The 17,704-nt window shown below is 43.9% G+C and overlaps 1 protein-coding gene across 1 annotated transcript in view; it reads left to right on the top strand.

Moving 5' to 3' along the window:
* Window positions 1-10,999, top strand: part of foxo3b (forkhead box O3b) — a 44,841-nt gene extending 33,842 nt beyond the window's left edge. The window contains exons 3-4 of the mRNA XM_035144538.2: window positions 5,322-6,796; window positions 7,547-10,999. Of these exons, the coding sequence (XP_035000429.1) occupies window positions 5,322-6,767 (1,446 nt within the window). The 3' untranslated portion in view covers window positions 6,768-6,796; window positions 7,547-10,999. The remainder of the gene's footprint in view (window positions 1-5,321; window positions 6,797-7,546) is intronic.
* Window positions 11,000-17,704: the final 6,705 nt, after the last annotated feature.

A 17,704-nucleotide genomic window follows, 5' to 3' on the forward strand; every position in this document is an offset into this window, starting at 1 on the left:
TGCACAACTTGTCTACTTGACCCAGCAGCGGCCACTGTTGACATTAGACTCAAATTAGTGCTGGTTTACATAATGACTGATAAAGTGCGGTTATGTTTGGCCAGGACTCACACACACGCACACACACACGCACACACACACACACACACACACACACACACACACACACACACACACACACACACACACATGGTGTCAGCGGGTGGTTAAGTACACCAGAGGTGTGAGGCTTAGGTCACAGAGTTTGTCCAATCATGGCAGTGAAACAAGGTCAAAGGGGAGGGTCTAGGGCGCATGAGGCGAGAGCTGCAACCTCAAAGCACTATGACCTTTGACCCGGCGCTATCTCTTGACTCCATGACACGGTGACCCTCTGACCTAACACTTTCCCCGCAGTACAGCACATGAAGAGCTGGGTGCTGAGTTTCTTGTACACGTGCGTGTGTGTTTTCTGTGGGTATTTCCTCACTCCCAGAGGTGAGGAAGGTCAGGTGTGACCAGTAAAAATGTTTCTCTCAGGCTCCAACAAACAAGAAGAACCAGATGACGAGAAACCGAGCCATTTCATACATTTGAGTTCAGATATGCGCTGTAGCTGGGTGATGAAATACACTGGCAACACTGTGCAGTCCCTCCCTGCTCTGCACTGCCTGGCTACGCAAACCAATTTCCATCCACCAATCACCGCAGCTGAAACTGGCACAGCTACAACCAATTAGAGAGCATCCTTAGAATCATCTGCACCAATCAGAGGGATTTGCTTCTGAATGACCTAGTGGGAGTAAATTTCTTCACATTTACAACATGCATCTGTGGTAATAAATTGATCTAATTCCCTCAGAGCCGCCTGAAAATCTCTTTAAAACACCTTCTTTTTAAAAAAATGTGCACACACCTACTACATTCAGATTTACATGAATGCAAAAAATACGAGTTCCCACCTACGCACCTCCAAAAAATCCGAATAATGAGACAAAGGAGAGGGAGAGATTCCTAGCGTGGTTGCTGACAGTGATTAATTGTTCCCACATGTTGCTGATGGACAAAAAGGCCTCTGTGTTCCTGGGCTCTGGCCGCAGCTGGTGCACACACACACACACACACACACACACGCACACACGTACACACACGCACACACACACACGCATACAGCTGGGGCCCGTCTTACAAAGCAAGTTCAGCTTTGTCAGGCTACTTTGAGTTAGATGGCTTCAAAAATGTAACCCTGGTGAACCTGGACAACCGGTCTCATGAACGACTGATTCTCAGCTTTTCTAGTTTTGTAAAGCAGCAGCAGCAGCAGCAGTGAAATGGTAAATGCTTCGTATTTATACTGGTGCTTTGACCACTCTGATGACCTTTTTATCATTCACATCATTCAGTGCATCTATGTGCAGCACTTTCTCCATCACACATCACAAACACACTGTCGGCAAAGCCATCAGGGACAATTTGGGGTTCAGTCTCTCCCCAAGAACGGGAGAGACTGGGATCGAACCTGCGGACCCTTTGTGGATGAACCGCTCTGCCCCCTAAGCCACTTAATGGATATAGAAAACAATTAATTAGGCCCTTTATTTGATGTCTGATAAAAGGAAGGAGGGAAAAATAAGGCTAAGAGAGGAACTAAAACATCTGTAGAAGTAGCCGTCCAGCGTGAAGAGCGTAATTATCCATCGCAAAGCTCTCGCTGCAAGCTGTAGTAGTGTATGTGTGTTATTTAGCTCTTGTGGCTGCATGGAAGGAGTTATGAATCATAGCTGCTGTCTCAGTGAGCTGTTTTTATTAATGGGCTTTGGGAATACCCCAGAGGAGCTACAGCAGTAAGCATACAGTTTCCCACTCACACAGAGAAGGGCCATGGACACATGCACACAAAGAGCATACATTCATTCTGCTCCATGCACCCATACGGTGGATGTGAAATGAAATGCTGCTTGTGGTGTTTGACATTTAAAAAACGAGAAAAATAGGATTTCCAGAAAACACATCATGGAAATGTAAGTTTTATCCAGAATAACAGGGTGTATGCATCTAGTTAGTTGGAGGATTTGCTGCAACTATACAGTTAAACCGATTTATACCACACACGTTTCCTTTTTTCACATTGCAACCACCCTCTTTTCTCACCGTCACTCACACTTGCACTTGCCACCCATTTTTCCCTTTTTATCACTTTTTCTTTACTTGCATACATCCTGCTTCCTTTTATTGCCGCTGCATCACATCGAGAATCATCGCACCTGACATTTGGCGAATGCGAGCGGTGTCACGGAAAAGAAAGATTCAACAAGTGGTTCTGTTAGAGCGGATAAAAAGAGCACAGGACGGACGGAGTGGGGGGAAGGATTGATGAAGTGTCAGGTTCTGGCAGGTAAATGTTTACAGCAGCGAGCGAAGGAAAAGCACATTCCATTCATTCTGCTCTCATTCATCCCACCAGAAGTTCTCCTCTTTCCTTTACAAAGTCCGTCCATTATTTACATGTCCCTGGCAGCTGGAAACATTTAGCGATTGTGTTTGTGTGTGAGCGTGTGTGTGTGTGTGAGCCTGTTTGTGTTTTTGTAAAATATTCAGTAATAAAGCAGCATTACGTCATGCCTCAAGAGATGCTGGCAGCGGATAAACACTGGTCTCACTGGTATCTCTTCTCATCTTACCTCATTTCACAGAACACACCCACACACACACACACACACTTGCACACACATGCACACACCAGTCACCATTACTTGCAGCTTTTTATGGATTTGCTATTGCACAGTTCTTGCTACAAACAGTACACAGTCCTGCAGAGTTGACTATTGCATTTGCTCTCAAAAGACTCTAGAAGCTCCAAGTTCAAAACTGTATTTCAAGACACAGATGCTGTTTATACTCAAATACACACACACACACACACACTCACAATGGGTCAGAGGTTCAGTTTGGCCCCAGAGATCCGACTTGCCAGCGTAGCGTTCAGAAATGTAACTTAAACCGACTCTGTCTCCTCTCTGATTGAACTGCTTTTGACCAGAATAACAATCCAGACCAGATTGACTGTAAACTGTTGCCCAGGAAAGACGGGACTGCTTCATGGAAAACAATATTGTGATTCCCACAAAAAACGAGAAAATGTTGGCCCTCGCCGGTTTGAACCCTGAAATCTGTTCTCTTTCAGGGAGTAAAAATATACATAGCCGGAAAACAGAGAAGGAAAAATGCTTGCATGTTGTGGATGGCGGTTGGCTTGTTTATACGAGAGGATATAGCATAGCCCCAGCGTCCCTCAGGACCCATAAGAGCTACGTGTTTGTGAAACAACAGAAACTGCGGAAGAAGGAGGGGGTATGGAAAGAAAGGAGACTGAGGCAAAATAATGAATTCAACAAGGTCTTGAGTGGGAAGGAAAGGAAGCAAAAGAAGAAAGTGTCATCGCAAAAACAAGTCGGGTCATAATCACATATCCAGATTCGTTTGTCACATTTCTTTGAGTCGAGACTTGAGAATGTAACTGAGCGTATGTGCATTTTTGTCTCAACATTTGTGCGTCTTCATTGTCGCGTCATATAAGAATATAAGAACCATGAAATGTTGTGTTCTTGAGTAACCAGATGGCTGCATGTGTGTGTTTGTGTGGGTGTCTGTGTGTGAAGGGGGTTGACCAGATGGACATGTGTATGTGCATGGGTATAATTTACAGACCGAGTGAGGTTGGAATTTCGAGACTTAAATAACTGTAAAGCCAGAGCTCACAACATACAATTCTTCTTTTAACCGGCACTAAGTGACATGTGAATGCTTTATATTGTGCAAATGGAAACCCATAATAACTTTAAACATTAAAAGTTACGAGGCCTACTCTTTTTTTAAATAGTACTTTGAAACAGTTGTTTCTTAGCTTTGTGTCTATTCTTGTGGTTTTTGTATAATCCACTTTGGTGACATTAAACTGAAATATCTGGTTGTTCCCTAATGTTTTCCCTAATTATTGTACGTGACCAGAGTAGAATGGGACGCTACAGATGAATCAAAGCTGTGTCGAGATTCGGAAGCGATTTAGTGCACAGAAACAATAGTGCACAAGGCTCTTATTTTGAAACATGAGACAGGAAGGACTTGTGTTAAGCTCCCGAAATGCGAGTCACGGTGTCACAACGCGACAGTCACGTTCATCATCATGATCAAATTATCGTACATAATTCATTATTGATCAGACATCGGGCAAAATTATCGTACAAATATGATAATTATTGTTCATCTGGCAACGCTGTCACAAAGACAGAAATAACATCCTGGTGTAAAGCAGGTGTAATGTTTACTGTTTTAGCATGCCAAAACTTCCTCATTAGCATGAAACACAACAGAGGCTGATGGGAATGTTGTAGGAGCTAAATATTTGGTCATGAACCAAACCACCATCCTGAGGTGAACATGAATGAGTTTTCACAGCAGCAGTTTGGATATTTCACTCAAACCACAAATGTCAATCTTATGTTTGTGAAAGAAGAAATAATGGAAAAGTCTCAAGGCTTCATTTTCTAGGTACCAAGAAAGTTACTTAGATACACTGCTAGCACGGCTAAGTGTAAAACTGCTAAATCTTCAGCGTAGAAGATTATCCGTCTGATAACTATTTATGTAAACAAAGGCAGCAGCGAGGCAACAAAGGATTCAACAGGGTTGTTCTATCACAGTTTTGACCTTCAGTGTGTACATACAGCAGAGCTCTGTGCTGCGAGTAAAACTCTTGATCATTACCAGGGGCACCACTTCCCTAACAATGAGCCTCTTTGGTTCGCACAACGAAGGAGCTCAGTGTTGATCAATACACACCAGCCATGAGTCACACACAGGGGTGCACAAACACACATGATCTGACACAGAATGTGATTCTTACGCAACACTAGCTCTTTGTATGTATCATTCATAATCGGGCAGACGCTCGATTTTAGACCATTATTGCTCTTTTCTCTTTTATACTCACAAGACAAAAGCTACACTGGGAACAATGCAGACATCAGCACTAAATGCTGCTGCATGTTACTGTGTTCCTGTCTATATTTTGTGAAACAATTGAAACAATGGGCTTTTTGCTTTGGGTGTCTAGTCACCAAGAGCAACTGTTTATGCTGCTGTAGAATCAGTGGTAGTGGGTGGTTTATGGATGAGTGTTGTTGGATTTGATGAGGCGTATTCATTGAATGTTTTATTGGCAACAGGATAGAAAGCGTACAACAGATCAATATTGATGACAGTCATTGTTTGTGAAATTGCTTCTAAAGTATTTTGCACACATTGCTCACCACAACCTCCTCTGTTCCTCTCTTGTGTTACAGAACTCCATCCGACACAACCTCTCCCTCCACAGCCGTTTCATTCGGGTCCAGAACGAAGGAACAGGGAAGAGTTCCTGGTGGATGATCAACCCAGAAGGAGGGAAGGGTGGCAAGGCTCCTCGCCGCCGTGCAGTCTCCATGGACAACAGCAACAAGTACACCAAATCCGCCCGTGGCCGTGCTGCCAAGAAGAAGGCAGCCCTGCAAGCTGCAGCCGCTGCAGCTGGTGAAGGCGGTGGAGACAGTCCTTCAGGTCTCTCTAAGTGGCCCGGAAGCCCTACGTCACGCAGCAGTGAGGAGCTGGATGCCTGGACAGACTTCCGCTCCCGTACAAACTCCAATGCCAGCACTGTAAGCGGTCGCCTCTCACCAATTCTGGCCAACCCAGAGTTAGATGAGGTGCCCGATGAGGAGCCCCCTCTTTCGCCTATGTTTTACTCCAGTCCTGGCAGAGCCCTTTCTCCTAGCATCCCCACGACAAATGGGACAGCCGCGCCAGCTGAGCTGCCCCGCTTGGCAGACCTGGCAGGTACAATGAACCTGAATGATGGACTCACGGATGACCTGATGGATGAGTTGCTGGAAAACATCAACCTGGTGCCAACTTCTCCCAGCCAGACCCCTCCAAATGGTTCCTCAGGGTTCAATTTTGGGTCCAAACCCACCGGTTTAGGCTCACCTACCACCGCCTCCTCTCCACCGTCCAACTCTTCTAATGGTGGAGGTAACGGCTACAGTAACTCCATCTTCGGCCCCCACACAGCAAGTTCCTCTCTACGTCCGTCCCCCATGCAGACCATCCAGGAGAACAAGCAGACTTCTTTCTCCAGCATCAGCATGTCTCGCTTTGGTAGCCAGACACTACAAGACCTGCTCAACTCCGACAGCCACAGCCACAGTGATGTCATGATGACACAGTCTGACCCGCTGATGTCACAGGCCAGCGCTGCAGCCGTCATTTCCCAGAACTCTCGCCGTGGCCTCATGCTACGCAATGATCCTGTAATGACCTTTGGAACCACCGGAGGAATTCAGGGCAGCCAAGCTGAGCTGCTTCAGAGTAACAACCACAACCAAAGCTCCCTGAGATCTTTAAACGGAGGCCTGAACCTAGCCAATGAGGCTAACACTTTGGCTAATGCGAAGCAGCAGCTCTTGCTCTCGCCCTTGGGAGGAAATGGGTCTTCCTCCATGCAGATCGACACTTCGATCTTCCTGAATGGAACAATCAGCAGCAGTGGGGGGATCTGTCAGGACCGTTTCCCCACCGACCTGGACTTGGACATGTTCAACGGCAGCCTGGAGTGTGATATGGACTCCATCATCAGGAATGAGCTGATGGACGCAGATGGCCTGGACTTTAATTTTGAGCCTCTGGCCAACATGAACGGAGTCAGCAACTTCACTAGCACCAAGCAGACCTCCCAGAGCCGGGTACCTGGCTGATATGCTCAGGCCAGGAAGGAGCAAAGCAGGTATGCATGTTTTTAAATTAATGTGGTATGTGAGAACAGGTGAGCATATCTTTTTAGATGTAGGAATTAGGGATACAGTATTTCAGGACCCCTTTTGTCAAAGAAATCTTCATTTGCATCTGCATAAGTTACATTTGGCGGTATTGCTCTTTTCTGGGACCTCCCTGCCCTTCCAAGTGCATATGTGGAAAGCCTTAGACAGAGAGGGCACCCTTCTCCATCCTTCCATGTGCCTACATGGAAAGCTAAAGACAGGGAGAGCAGCAGAAAGACCCCCAAAGGGAACAGAGCGGGCATCAGTGACTACAGAAATGTAATTGAATAAATCAAACACAACATGAGAAGGGGGGAGCTGGGGTGGAGGTGGGTTGCAAAACGGCTTGCAGAGGAAGCAGCCGGGGTTGGCAGGCTGAAGCAGCTTAAATAAGGAGCCTTGTTTGAGCTTTGCCAATGAATACATGGAAGGTAGTCAGCTGAGCCATCAGCCGATGTGGGCTGGCTTTGAGATCAGCTGCTGTAGCTGTCAGGTGAGCTGAGCTTGACTTCGTGGCTGTAATGGCACCAGTGGTGACTGGGAGCACTCACTTATCACTGCAACTTAACAGTGTACAGTGGATTGGTGATGACCTGGTCAGTTTTACAACAGAGCTAATTGATGCATCCCTAGAAATGGTTGACATTAAGTTAAGATTGTTTTGAGGTACTGCACAGGTACTCAGAAATAAGTATCTACTCTCTTTCTCTCCCCAGGTCTGAACTGTGTACTGCAAGAGAAGATCAGATGTACAACATCCTTTTTGCCAAACCTGCCATCAGCACAACGTAAAATACAAACCCTATGTTTACAGAAGAAGACTTCCTCATGAGAGCTTTACCTTTGCTCCCACACTGGTGAACTATGAGCGATCTGACAGACTCTAGTGATGCTGCACATATAAGCCCTCAACGCCTCCTGTGAAACAACAACAAAAAGAAGGAAAGCTACGTCAAACAATCACAATGAACTCACAAATCTTAGGGTTATGCAATTTTCCTTTGACACCCAGTCTGTTGATATCAAAGAGACTCTGCCTATCAGAAGGGGTTTCAGGTGGAATACAAGGACTAAATATCAAGCAAAGATGGAAGTTGTGCACAGTGCAGTTATTCCCGTTGAAGATATTAAAAAAGTAGAAAACGTGTAAAGTGAAAAAATCAAGAAGTTATGTGGTGTAAATCCTGGGACGTGTTATGTTGAAAAAAAATCCCTCTGTTCTCACTTAGTGATTTTAAATGTTCAGTGTTTTTTTGTTTTGTTTCTGCATCATACATGTCTGTACAAAGAGAACTGGTGTATTGATAAAATGAAAAGATGGGAATAGAGTATGTTACTCATTGCGCAGCCACACATCCACACACATACAGACAAACTTACACGCTGCCCCAGTTTGCAAGATCCCAGAACTGTAGAAGTTAAACTTTCTCGATATAACGCCATGCACGACCCGTTTAGTTCTTATATCATGCTTGAAATAAACTGCAGCATACTGAGGGTTGTATTACAATTAGCTTCATAATACAAAATATTTTCTTCTTTTTTTTGTGTATATCTAACTGTAAAAAATGTTAAAAAGACTATAGGAAGAAAATCTCATCGTGGATATTTGTACAGTGCAGGGCAGTGGGAAGTTCAAGAAGGAAGGGGTGGGGGGGTGGGGGGATATTGTCAGTCTTTTCTTTGTTTTCTTCGCGTCTGGTGAATTCTGTTAAGGTCGTTTATCACAGCATATGATGTAGCCAAAATGAATACCTGTGTCCGAGGGTTGTGAACATTTCCACACCATAACAGGTGCTATGTAAACAGTGTTGAATCCTGTCCTGAGAGCAAGCCGTGCATTTAGTTATTTTGTTTGTTTTTTCCTGTTTCTACCCATGACCTGCAGAAGCCCAAAGCTGCAGCCACATGTAGCACGGCGAGGTTGAATCCGTAGATGGCGGCGAGAGCAGGGTTTTTAGGCTCATTCCTCTAGAAGCCATTTGTTTCTCGAGTAAAAACAATAAGCTATCTCTGTATATTGCCAAATTACTTGAAACAAACAGTAGGATATGCTGGCAGCCAAATCACAGCACGCACATGCACACACACACACACACCCATATACAGTGTATATATATATATATATATATTAATATATATATATATATATATATACTCCAGTCACCTACATAGATAGAAAAAAATAATACCAGGGATCTGTGTTAAGCTCTGCTGTTTTCTTGAAATGAGCTTGTGGGGCTTGTTATGCATATATATAGAATCACTCAGGGGGGAAAGGGAGGTTTCCCGTTTAAATAACATCAAGTCACATTCTAATGGTATTTTAACATTTCTTGATTGAAAAAAAAAAAACAGTAATGCTTTGTGTTTGTGAACTTGTATCCTGTGAACTTTTGGCCGTTGCGATGAAGAGGAGGAAGCGAGATAAATGTCAGGCTTCACGCGGTCTGTTATTTTTCGTTTTGCTGTCATAGCCGTTTCTCCTCTTGTCGGACTCGTGACACACATACACACATCCCCTCATGGACACGCCTGGTGCTCCTGCAGGTGACTTCCTGTATCTCCTGAGTAAGTGAGTGTGTGTATGTGTGTGTGAGTGTGTGTGTGTATCTGTCTTGTGTATTTTCTGTTGAATTAATCTCACAAGGATGTGTAACCCCTCACTATCCCTCATGGTGCATACAGCACAGCCGACTGTATGCATGCATGTATTTATGCATTATGAACTGTGTGAAATGCATATATACTCGCTGTATGTCTTTATGTAGGCTACTCGTGTAGTATTGGACCCTTGGATTTTGTGATACCTCTAAAGGTTAAGTTGAAGAAATAATGAACAACCAGGTAGAAGGGAACACTGTTACCAGTGATTTAATTGTTGAACCAGATTTTGAAAATGGTGGAACGCACCATTGATGTAGCATCTGGAGACCCTGGTACCCCATCTCTGTCTGGGGTAGTGACATGAAGTGTGTGCCCCACTGTGTATAAAGTGTACAGATGTGTGTATATCACCTTGAGGCCAAGGGAGAGGCGTGCGCGTGCATGGTTGCCTAGAATGATCTACTGTGCTATCTGAGGTTTAGTGCATGACTTAGCTGTACCCCCTTGACCCTGCCAATGGTGCCGTCCCTCGACAGAAATTGTAACACAGAGAAGGACCCTGTATCAAACGCACACTCTGTTTCAATTTTTTTAAATCAGGGCTTACAGAGCAGCACTTGAACCACCCTCCTGCATTCGAGGGGTTTATTATTACAAGTGTGTGAACATTGACGCAGACACGGGGAAAGGCCTCTTTTAACGGACGTTCCTCAGCCTCGCACTTGTTTTTATTCCACCTGGGGTGGAGTCGGCTCACGTCCCGGTGCTTTCAGTGAGCCGCTAGTTATGAACTTGACACGTTTGAAGCATCACCACGACAATGAGCTGGAATTTCCTACATCATGTCACATTTCAAAATTGTTTGTTTTTTTGTTCGTTTGTTTTTTGGGGGGGGTAGGGGGAATCCTGAGCCATCACCCGAACTGCTAAGCATTTGAATGTATCTACACTGACTGTGCAGAATATTGCTTTAATCCTCCTGTGAAGACTGACAAGGTGAATCCAGGGAATGCTCTAATCCCTTCTATTTACAGAGGGGTTATCGATCCCTGATAAACTGCAAAGGGGATCTCAATCGCAGGAGAGTGTTGCTTACATTTTGTACATTCAGTGCATTCAAACGTTTTTTGGCTTTTTCGGGGAGATAGTTTAGTCACAGTGGAGCAGGCCTTCCACACAGTCAGTCAGTGCTACTACTTCATTGAAGCACAGGTCTTCTCTTCTTGTGCTCAACACACACACCTGCAGCACAACACGTGCAACTTTAATGCTGAGAAAAAGAAAAAAAAAACAATAAAAACAATAGGAGAGACATACCACTAGATACCTTAATCACCTTTTTGGACGTTTCCTTTTCATGATCTTGAACTTTTTCCATCCTTGTAAAGAGGCCCAGTCCAGCTCCCATCCATACACCCTCTGAACTTTGCCCTTTATTAATCTTGCTTCTTCTCGACTTGATGTTAGTGGGTATTTTTCCTGTGTATTCCATTTTGAATTGTAATCTAGTTTGTATAAGAAATGGCGCGCATGTAAATAAAGCTTGGTGAGGCTCCACACCCTTTCCGTGTCCTTCTCAACTCATTTTGTTTTGAATTGCTGCATGAATACAAAAAGTTATACAGAAGTTAACAGCTCGTATTGCCACGAGAGGAATTTCCAGCCCAGCAAAGAAAATGCAGCAGCTCCCATCTGCCTCACATGTGCTGTTAATTCACAAGATAACTCACCAACTGTGTGTTTGTGTCTTGTGCATGAACAAATTTAACCTCACACTCCCTCCAGAAGATAAATCTCTCTCTCGTGTCAGTCTGGAGGGATCGAAACAGCCAAACAACAACCATGTTCTTCTCAAGTTCCTGGAAGTCCTCTTGCACAATGTTTGTTGTGTGTGAGGCAGCATTAAGCGAGAGCAGACGCACAGCAACCCCCTGATACCTGATACTGGGCTGGGTGCTTTTGCTTGGTTGTTGCGAAACATAAAGAAACGGGGGGCAGTCAGATCTGGGGTGTTTTGAAGTTCCTCTACAAAGTCTTTACTTGCATGTTTGAAATCTCCCACGGACGCAGAAAACATGAACACTGACCCTGACCGGGCCGCTGCACTGACAGTCTGCTCCTTATTCCCCTTCCTGTCCTCCCCTTGTTCACAACAACCAATACACACTTTTACCTCCGGCCAACCTGCTGTCATACAAACAATCTATTCCAGGTTAACATGTTAGTTTATGTGAGTGTGTAATTATGTGTGCAGAGTAAGGATTTGATGTCTTGTGACTTTGTAAAAATGTTATTCCTGCATAACTTTGATAGAAATCTTCAGACTGCACTTATGGGAGCATCTGTTTTATCTTCTTAGGGAAAATATACTAATATATAGTATTGAATAACAAAAGAGTGTTAATGAAAACATGGTTTCTCATTAAATTAGTTTCTGAAGTGAGGCCCCGCTAATGGAATTCAATGCCACAATTAGTCCACTATATATATATGATGTAAGTAAGATGATCAGCACGAAACTTGTAATATATAGAAGACAATCTACAACCAAAATATACCATTCCAGTAACTCATGATCTCCACCATTAACACAGCAGGTTTCTGTGTTCGCAGTGTCATCAGCTGGGGAGAGGGTATATTCTGGAAAACGCTACTTGGCTGGCGTCCTCCACTACCCGAGCTCGGAAACACGATGGAGACGATGGATGGATATAATTTCAACAGTGTTCAATAAGAGGATTAATGCCAGTTTTGGTTACTTCAGCAACTGTTGGTGAAAACACACAAGGAAATAAAACATGTGTCACTGTGCCTGATAATCACAGGTACTTGAACAATGAGGTCACGCAGTCTATTAGTATCTGGGACTTTCGGGGGAATTCAAACTCATGACTCGTGAGTGTAGACCTGTTCATCAAGAGTTGCTGTCATCATTTTTGCATTGTCAAACCCAAACCTGTTAGAGCCACTACAATTACAGAAAAGGGTTCAAAGGGTCATAGTATATTCACAGCACAATGATTTGTGAAACCCAAGCTTTGTTGTCATTACACAGTACGGTACATTCATAGCCACACTGTCATCGTTACCAAACCCTGGACACGCATCAGGTACTTTTGGTTTAACCGATGTGGTCTTTTCATTGAAGCTGAACTATTCAAAAAGAACCTCAAACCAACAAAACCGTCTTTCTGTTTGTTTGTTGCCTTCAAATGTTCTTTAATGAAGAGGAGACTTTAGAAAAGGATGAAAGAAGAGAACGGGGGAAAACAAATTCTGCTGTATTCCTTTCAACAGCTGATGCCAAGCTCAGGGTTGACTCAAAGTATTCAAACATGCTTTAAGACCGAGGGAGCAGGCTCACCGCAACTGCAAATACCACAGCCACATTTTAATAGCAGTTCCCAGTCAGCTGGTCACCTGACTGACTACATGTCTGGCCCAGCTGCAGTCACACATGAGGTCAGTAAGGTTACTGAATGAATGGCTGGAGACTCTTCTGAACTCCGCTCTGTTTCCGTTCTTTCTCAACCTATTGGAAGAGCAGCAAACGTCCAGATTCAAGAGCAGTCACTCAGAGCCACATTAACCACCTCATCCCTAACATAGCAGGATGATGGGCATCGTTTTTAGCTTTTAATTGATTTAAAATTAAAGGAGACATAATTAGGCTGAAACTCTGGTTCATCATTTTAATTATGTTATTACTTGAAAAGGTTTACATGCTATAATGTTCAGGAAACACATCACTTTCGTCAAACTGTCCAAGAGGTGCAGCCCTTGAATTGAGACACGGCTTTTGTCAGGAAGTGTACCAGACTATTCACTACGCATGCATTATGCAAATGTGTGGCAATGTGATGTCACAGTTCCCCGGAAGTATTAGTAGCACTACCAACGAGGCATTTCAGGAACTTCAGGAGAAGTGTTTCCTGTGCGGGAGAGGAGCTTTGGGCTTTTTAACTTTGCAGACCCTTTACATACTCAAAATGCCTCTAATGCACTGAAAAACAACTGAAAAGGTGTAATAGAACACCTTTGAATATATAAATTAAATGTTTTCTGTGCTAACATCTATATGTGCTGTTCCTTGTTTCTAGTTTTCTTTGTTTGTTCATTGGTTTCATGTCGTATCATGAGTGACTGGCTCGGTTTATTTGCCATCTCAACCCACATTTCAGTTTTTTCTATTCACCTCTGCCTTGTTCCATGTCAGCGAGCTTCTATCATCTTTGTTTTAATGCAGCAAGCAATTAACCTGTGTACTCAGAGAACACTGTACGCCTCCCCCCAAACAGTGATGACACAACTGAGCAATGTTCTGTGTGGGCGCACAGTGTGTGTTGAAGTACTGTTTGAGCATGTGTGTGTATCTACACTCGAATATGATGAGTGACTTCATATTCTCCAAAATGATGAAGTATCAGGAACTCACATTTTACATGATTTTACAGAAGTGGTCCCAGAGTCAGACTGGAATATTATGCTAACTGACAGTGAGTCTTTGTGTGTATTTATGCTCAGACAGAGTATAACATCTCTGAGTCAGCACACTATGTACATAACAAGCAGTAAAAGCCTGGGGAGAACTTTAGTATTGAATGTTATCTACAGTGTTTTCTTCGAGAAATGTTGAAAAGCATGACTGACGTTTTGAATTATTATACAATGTGCCGTTTAAAAACTATAGTCATGTAACTTCTGCTAATCAGAATGACCTGCGGTTTGATTTCACTTCATCAATTCAGCCTGACGTTGCATCAGTGTTGCCTGTTTCCTTGGTGAGAAGGAAGATTGTTTTGTTTTTTGTTGTGTTGCAAAAAACGTGTCTAATGTTGTGTGTATGTGTAGAAACAAAAGAATGAAAATCAGATTACATCTAGTTACTGGATTTTTCAATCTAAAATAATTGACATCGGGGAACATCCTCCAGCAAATTCAGTTCCACATGTTTTTAATCAATGGATCAAAATTCGAATTTTCTTTTTTTAGCCTTATGCAAACAGAAAAAAAACTGAATTCCTAAGCTGCTATAGCCTCCAGTCTTATGAATAATCACCGCACTACTTTGTCATATGTCCACCTCTAATCCTCTCTGATACCTCCTGACCTATGACTAAATTCTGTCTCCTAATCCCAGTCCATGCACGGATGGACAGTATATTGCTCCACCTTAGGTTTCAGCCAGGTAAAATAGTTATGACCAACCTGACCTGTTTGATGTGGTCAGACAGCACATCCAACAAACCCTGTTTGAACCATAACAGGGGATTAAGCATTAATAACGCCGCCATTTGAACAAGCAAAATAACAGGAGAGAGACTATAGTGGCTGCTGAGACCAGAGGATGAGGAGTCACTGTGGCTTCTGGCTTCCAGCACCATTAGTCATAATGACAGGTTGGATGACAAGTCGCTCCTGACGTGACGAGGAAACCAGCTAAATACAGACTCGCAGGTGACATGTGTGATGCATGTGTGCTCTCACGCCAGGCCCTTCACTCCCTTCACTGCTGTTATAGTTTTTCCACTCGCTCATCTATCCATCCATCCATCTATGTATCTATCTGTTTCTTTTCTCACACGCATAAATACCCAAATGGAGACACACTCACACAAACACACACACATTCACAGAGAGACTGAGCGAGCGGGCGGGCTAATGAGAAGTGAGTCATCAATATGTGGTCTGGGGTTCAAAGTGTAAACAAGATGTGAGCAGTGATGGATCTGTTAGGATATGGCCATTAGTGGACTCCTCTCGCCCCGGCATTGACATCTTAATTTCGATAGCTCGGCCCTCTCGCTGTCTCATCTTGATACCTTACCTGTATATATACCTTACATACAGGCGCTAACACACGTGCTAATTACTGCAGGCCTCACGAGGTCAGATCCATGACAGTGGAAAGACCTGGGAACTGAGAACTGAGCATGATACTCGTGTGCGCGCGCGTGCGTGTCTGTGTGTGTGTGAGGCACGCGCTAAGTGCTGCAGTGGGATGATGTCATCTCTGTAATGGCACACTGGCACTGAGCGGCTGAGCATTGTCCCGCAGCACCTCCATTCACAGGCTGTGATCAGCGTCATCAGGGCAGATTATAGCTCGGACTCGCAGCCTGTGGTGTGATGTCAGATTGCTTCAATCTGTCACAGCCCTTCTGTGATTTGTAGCAACATCATCACCATGTATTCGCACATATTGCTTCTTGCAGGATCGTGGTAAAAAGAATCTCTATAGAGGAATTTATACCTTTTTCCTCTGAGATTTGCAGTGTGTGCATCCATATGGGCGCATCACACGTCTGAATGTGTGAGGATGTGATCCGCAATGTGAAAAACGATCGTCTGAGGTGAGGTGCAATGAAAAGACTGAAATAGAAACGAGGGGTAAGTGAGAAGAATGAACGAGGCTGGGTTAATAAAAGAGAGAGAGAGAGAGGAAGAGTCAGAGGTGGCGGAACGTTGAAACTGGCAGATTTTTAAAATGACGATATTTGCAGCCGTAGAAGTTCTGTAGTTAGATATGTGCTGTAACGGAGTCTCGTGTGTTTGACCCACAGTGTTCAGGGCCCATAACTCAAGAGCAAATACTACAACCAAACATAGACATCATCAGAGAGAGACAAGTAGCTCTTGGTCTATGACATCATCATCATTTTCACCTCCGTCTCATCTTGTTTTGTTGAATCTCTCTCTAGTTTTCCCACCTCTCCTCTCCGACCACCTGATATGGCTCTTTCTGGTTATCAACCATTGTGTAGCATCGCCATGGATTCAAAATGATTTCTCTCGTACAATCTGAATCGATGGGGGTCGGGCCATTGATGGGATTGAACTGGATAACCTCACACACCGGGAGCGCAGGAGTGGACTGTTAGAAGAGGGGAAATCATTGTGTTGATTGATGCTTTTCATTTGCTCCATTGATTTGTTTTGGACTTGTGAGACGCTTGAAGGAGTGATGTAATTTGAGATGTATATATGATAAATATTCAATTCATCTTATTGCGTCTGTGGATTTAAACGCAGATCAAATCAAATTTGCGACAATAAAATCTTGTTAGTCTCTTTCCCGTCACAGTCGTAGGTCTGTTTCCCACCTTCCACTGTTTCCCTCTCACACCTCTATTCTCTTTTATCACATTATCTACTGTTTCTCCACTGTCAGCCCCACTTCTCCTCAATAACAGAGAGGAGGAGGTTGATGCTGGGCTGAGAGCAGAGGGAGATGAGGTGGAAGAATCACGCAGGAAACAGAAAAGCTGCCCGTCCCACCCTCATCTGCTCCTTCACATCAGGCCAGTAGATGCAGAGTTCATCGCTCCCTCACACGCACACACACACAAGACTGTGTTATTTCCTCATGCGATGCATCGTGCTCAGCTTGCTCTCAATCCATTTGCTGTATAAGCCCACTAACCCCCATCGTGTTCCCATCCCCCCACCACCCTCTAGAGGTTGAGAGCATTACCTCCCCCTGTAGCATGTGGCTGCATGTGACTGCGTTACATGTCTGTGCACTGAGGGTCACGAAGGGCAATTACTACACTGTACGGCCTCCATGCTGCCGTTTTATGGTGAACGATTCTTCGAGAGAAGTGTCTGTATGTTGGTGTGTCTCAATGCGTCTTGCATCATCCTCTACTGACCTACATGGAGATGTGCTATCTTGCAGAGTGTGCTCATTACTTTAGATTAATGACTAGATCATGTTGTACTAGAGGACTGTGTGTGTGTCTGTCTGTGTGTGTGTGTGTGTCGCAGCAATTTGACACACTGCTCCTCTTCCTCACTCTTTTTCCTCCATTGACTATAATGGCAGAATTCTCTTCTCCTCCTTTACGAACCGTGGAAGAAAACCCGTCTTATATTCAGATCAGCCAGAGGCACAGTTGTGTTGATGAGTGTAAAACTTCATTAGGTGCCGGGCCCAGATTCATATAAACACATGACACATGGTTGTTGTTTTGATGTTCTGTCCTCAAAAGGCCTTGTGTATAAAACTGTTTCAACGTCTTTCAAAGGGTTGTGTTTTTTATTTACAGTGAAAATGTAATTATGTGAATGAAAACTGTTACACTATTACGCCACTGGGGCTTGGTAAAGTTAGAAATGTTCAAAACATACCACTTGATTACCAATCGGGTCAAATGGACGACTTCCCTTGGCCCCTGCAGACCTCCAGGGGTCCCAATACTCAGGTTTTAAGGTTATTTGTTTACGTCCAACTTGGTGAATTTCCATCAGTAAAGTCCTTCTGATGT

Source organism: Hippoglossus stenolepis, chromosome 20 (genome assembly GCF_022539355.2).
Source record: "Hippoglossus stenolepis isolate QCI-W04-F060 chromosome 20, HSTE1.2, whole genome shotgun sequence".
Classification (NCBI taxonomy): Eukaryota; Metazoa; Chordata; class Actinopteri; order Pleuronectiformes; family Pleuronectidae; genus Hippoglossus; species Hippoglossus stenolepis.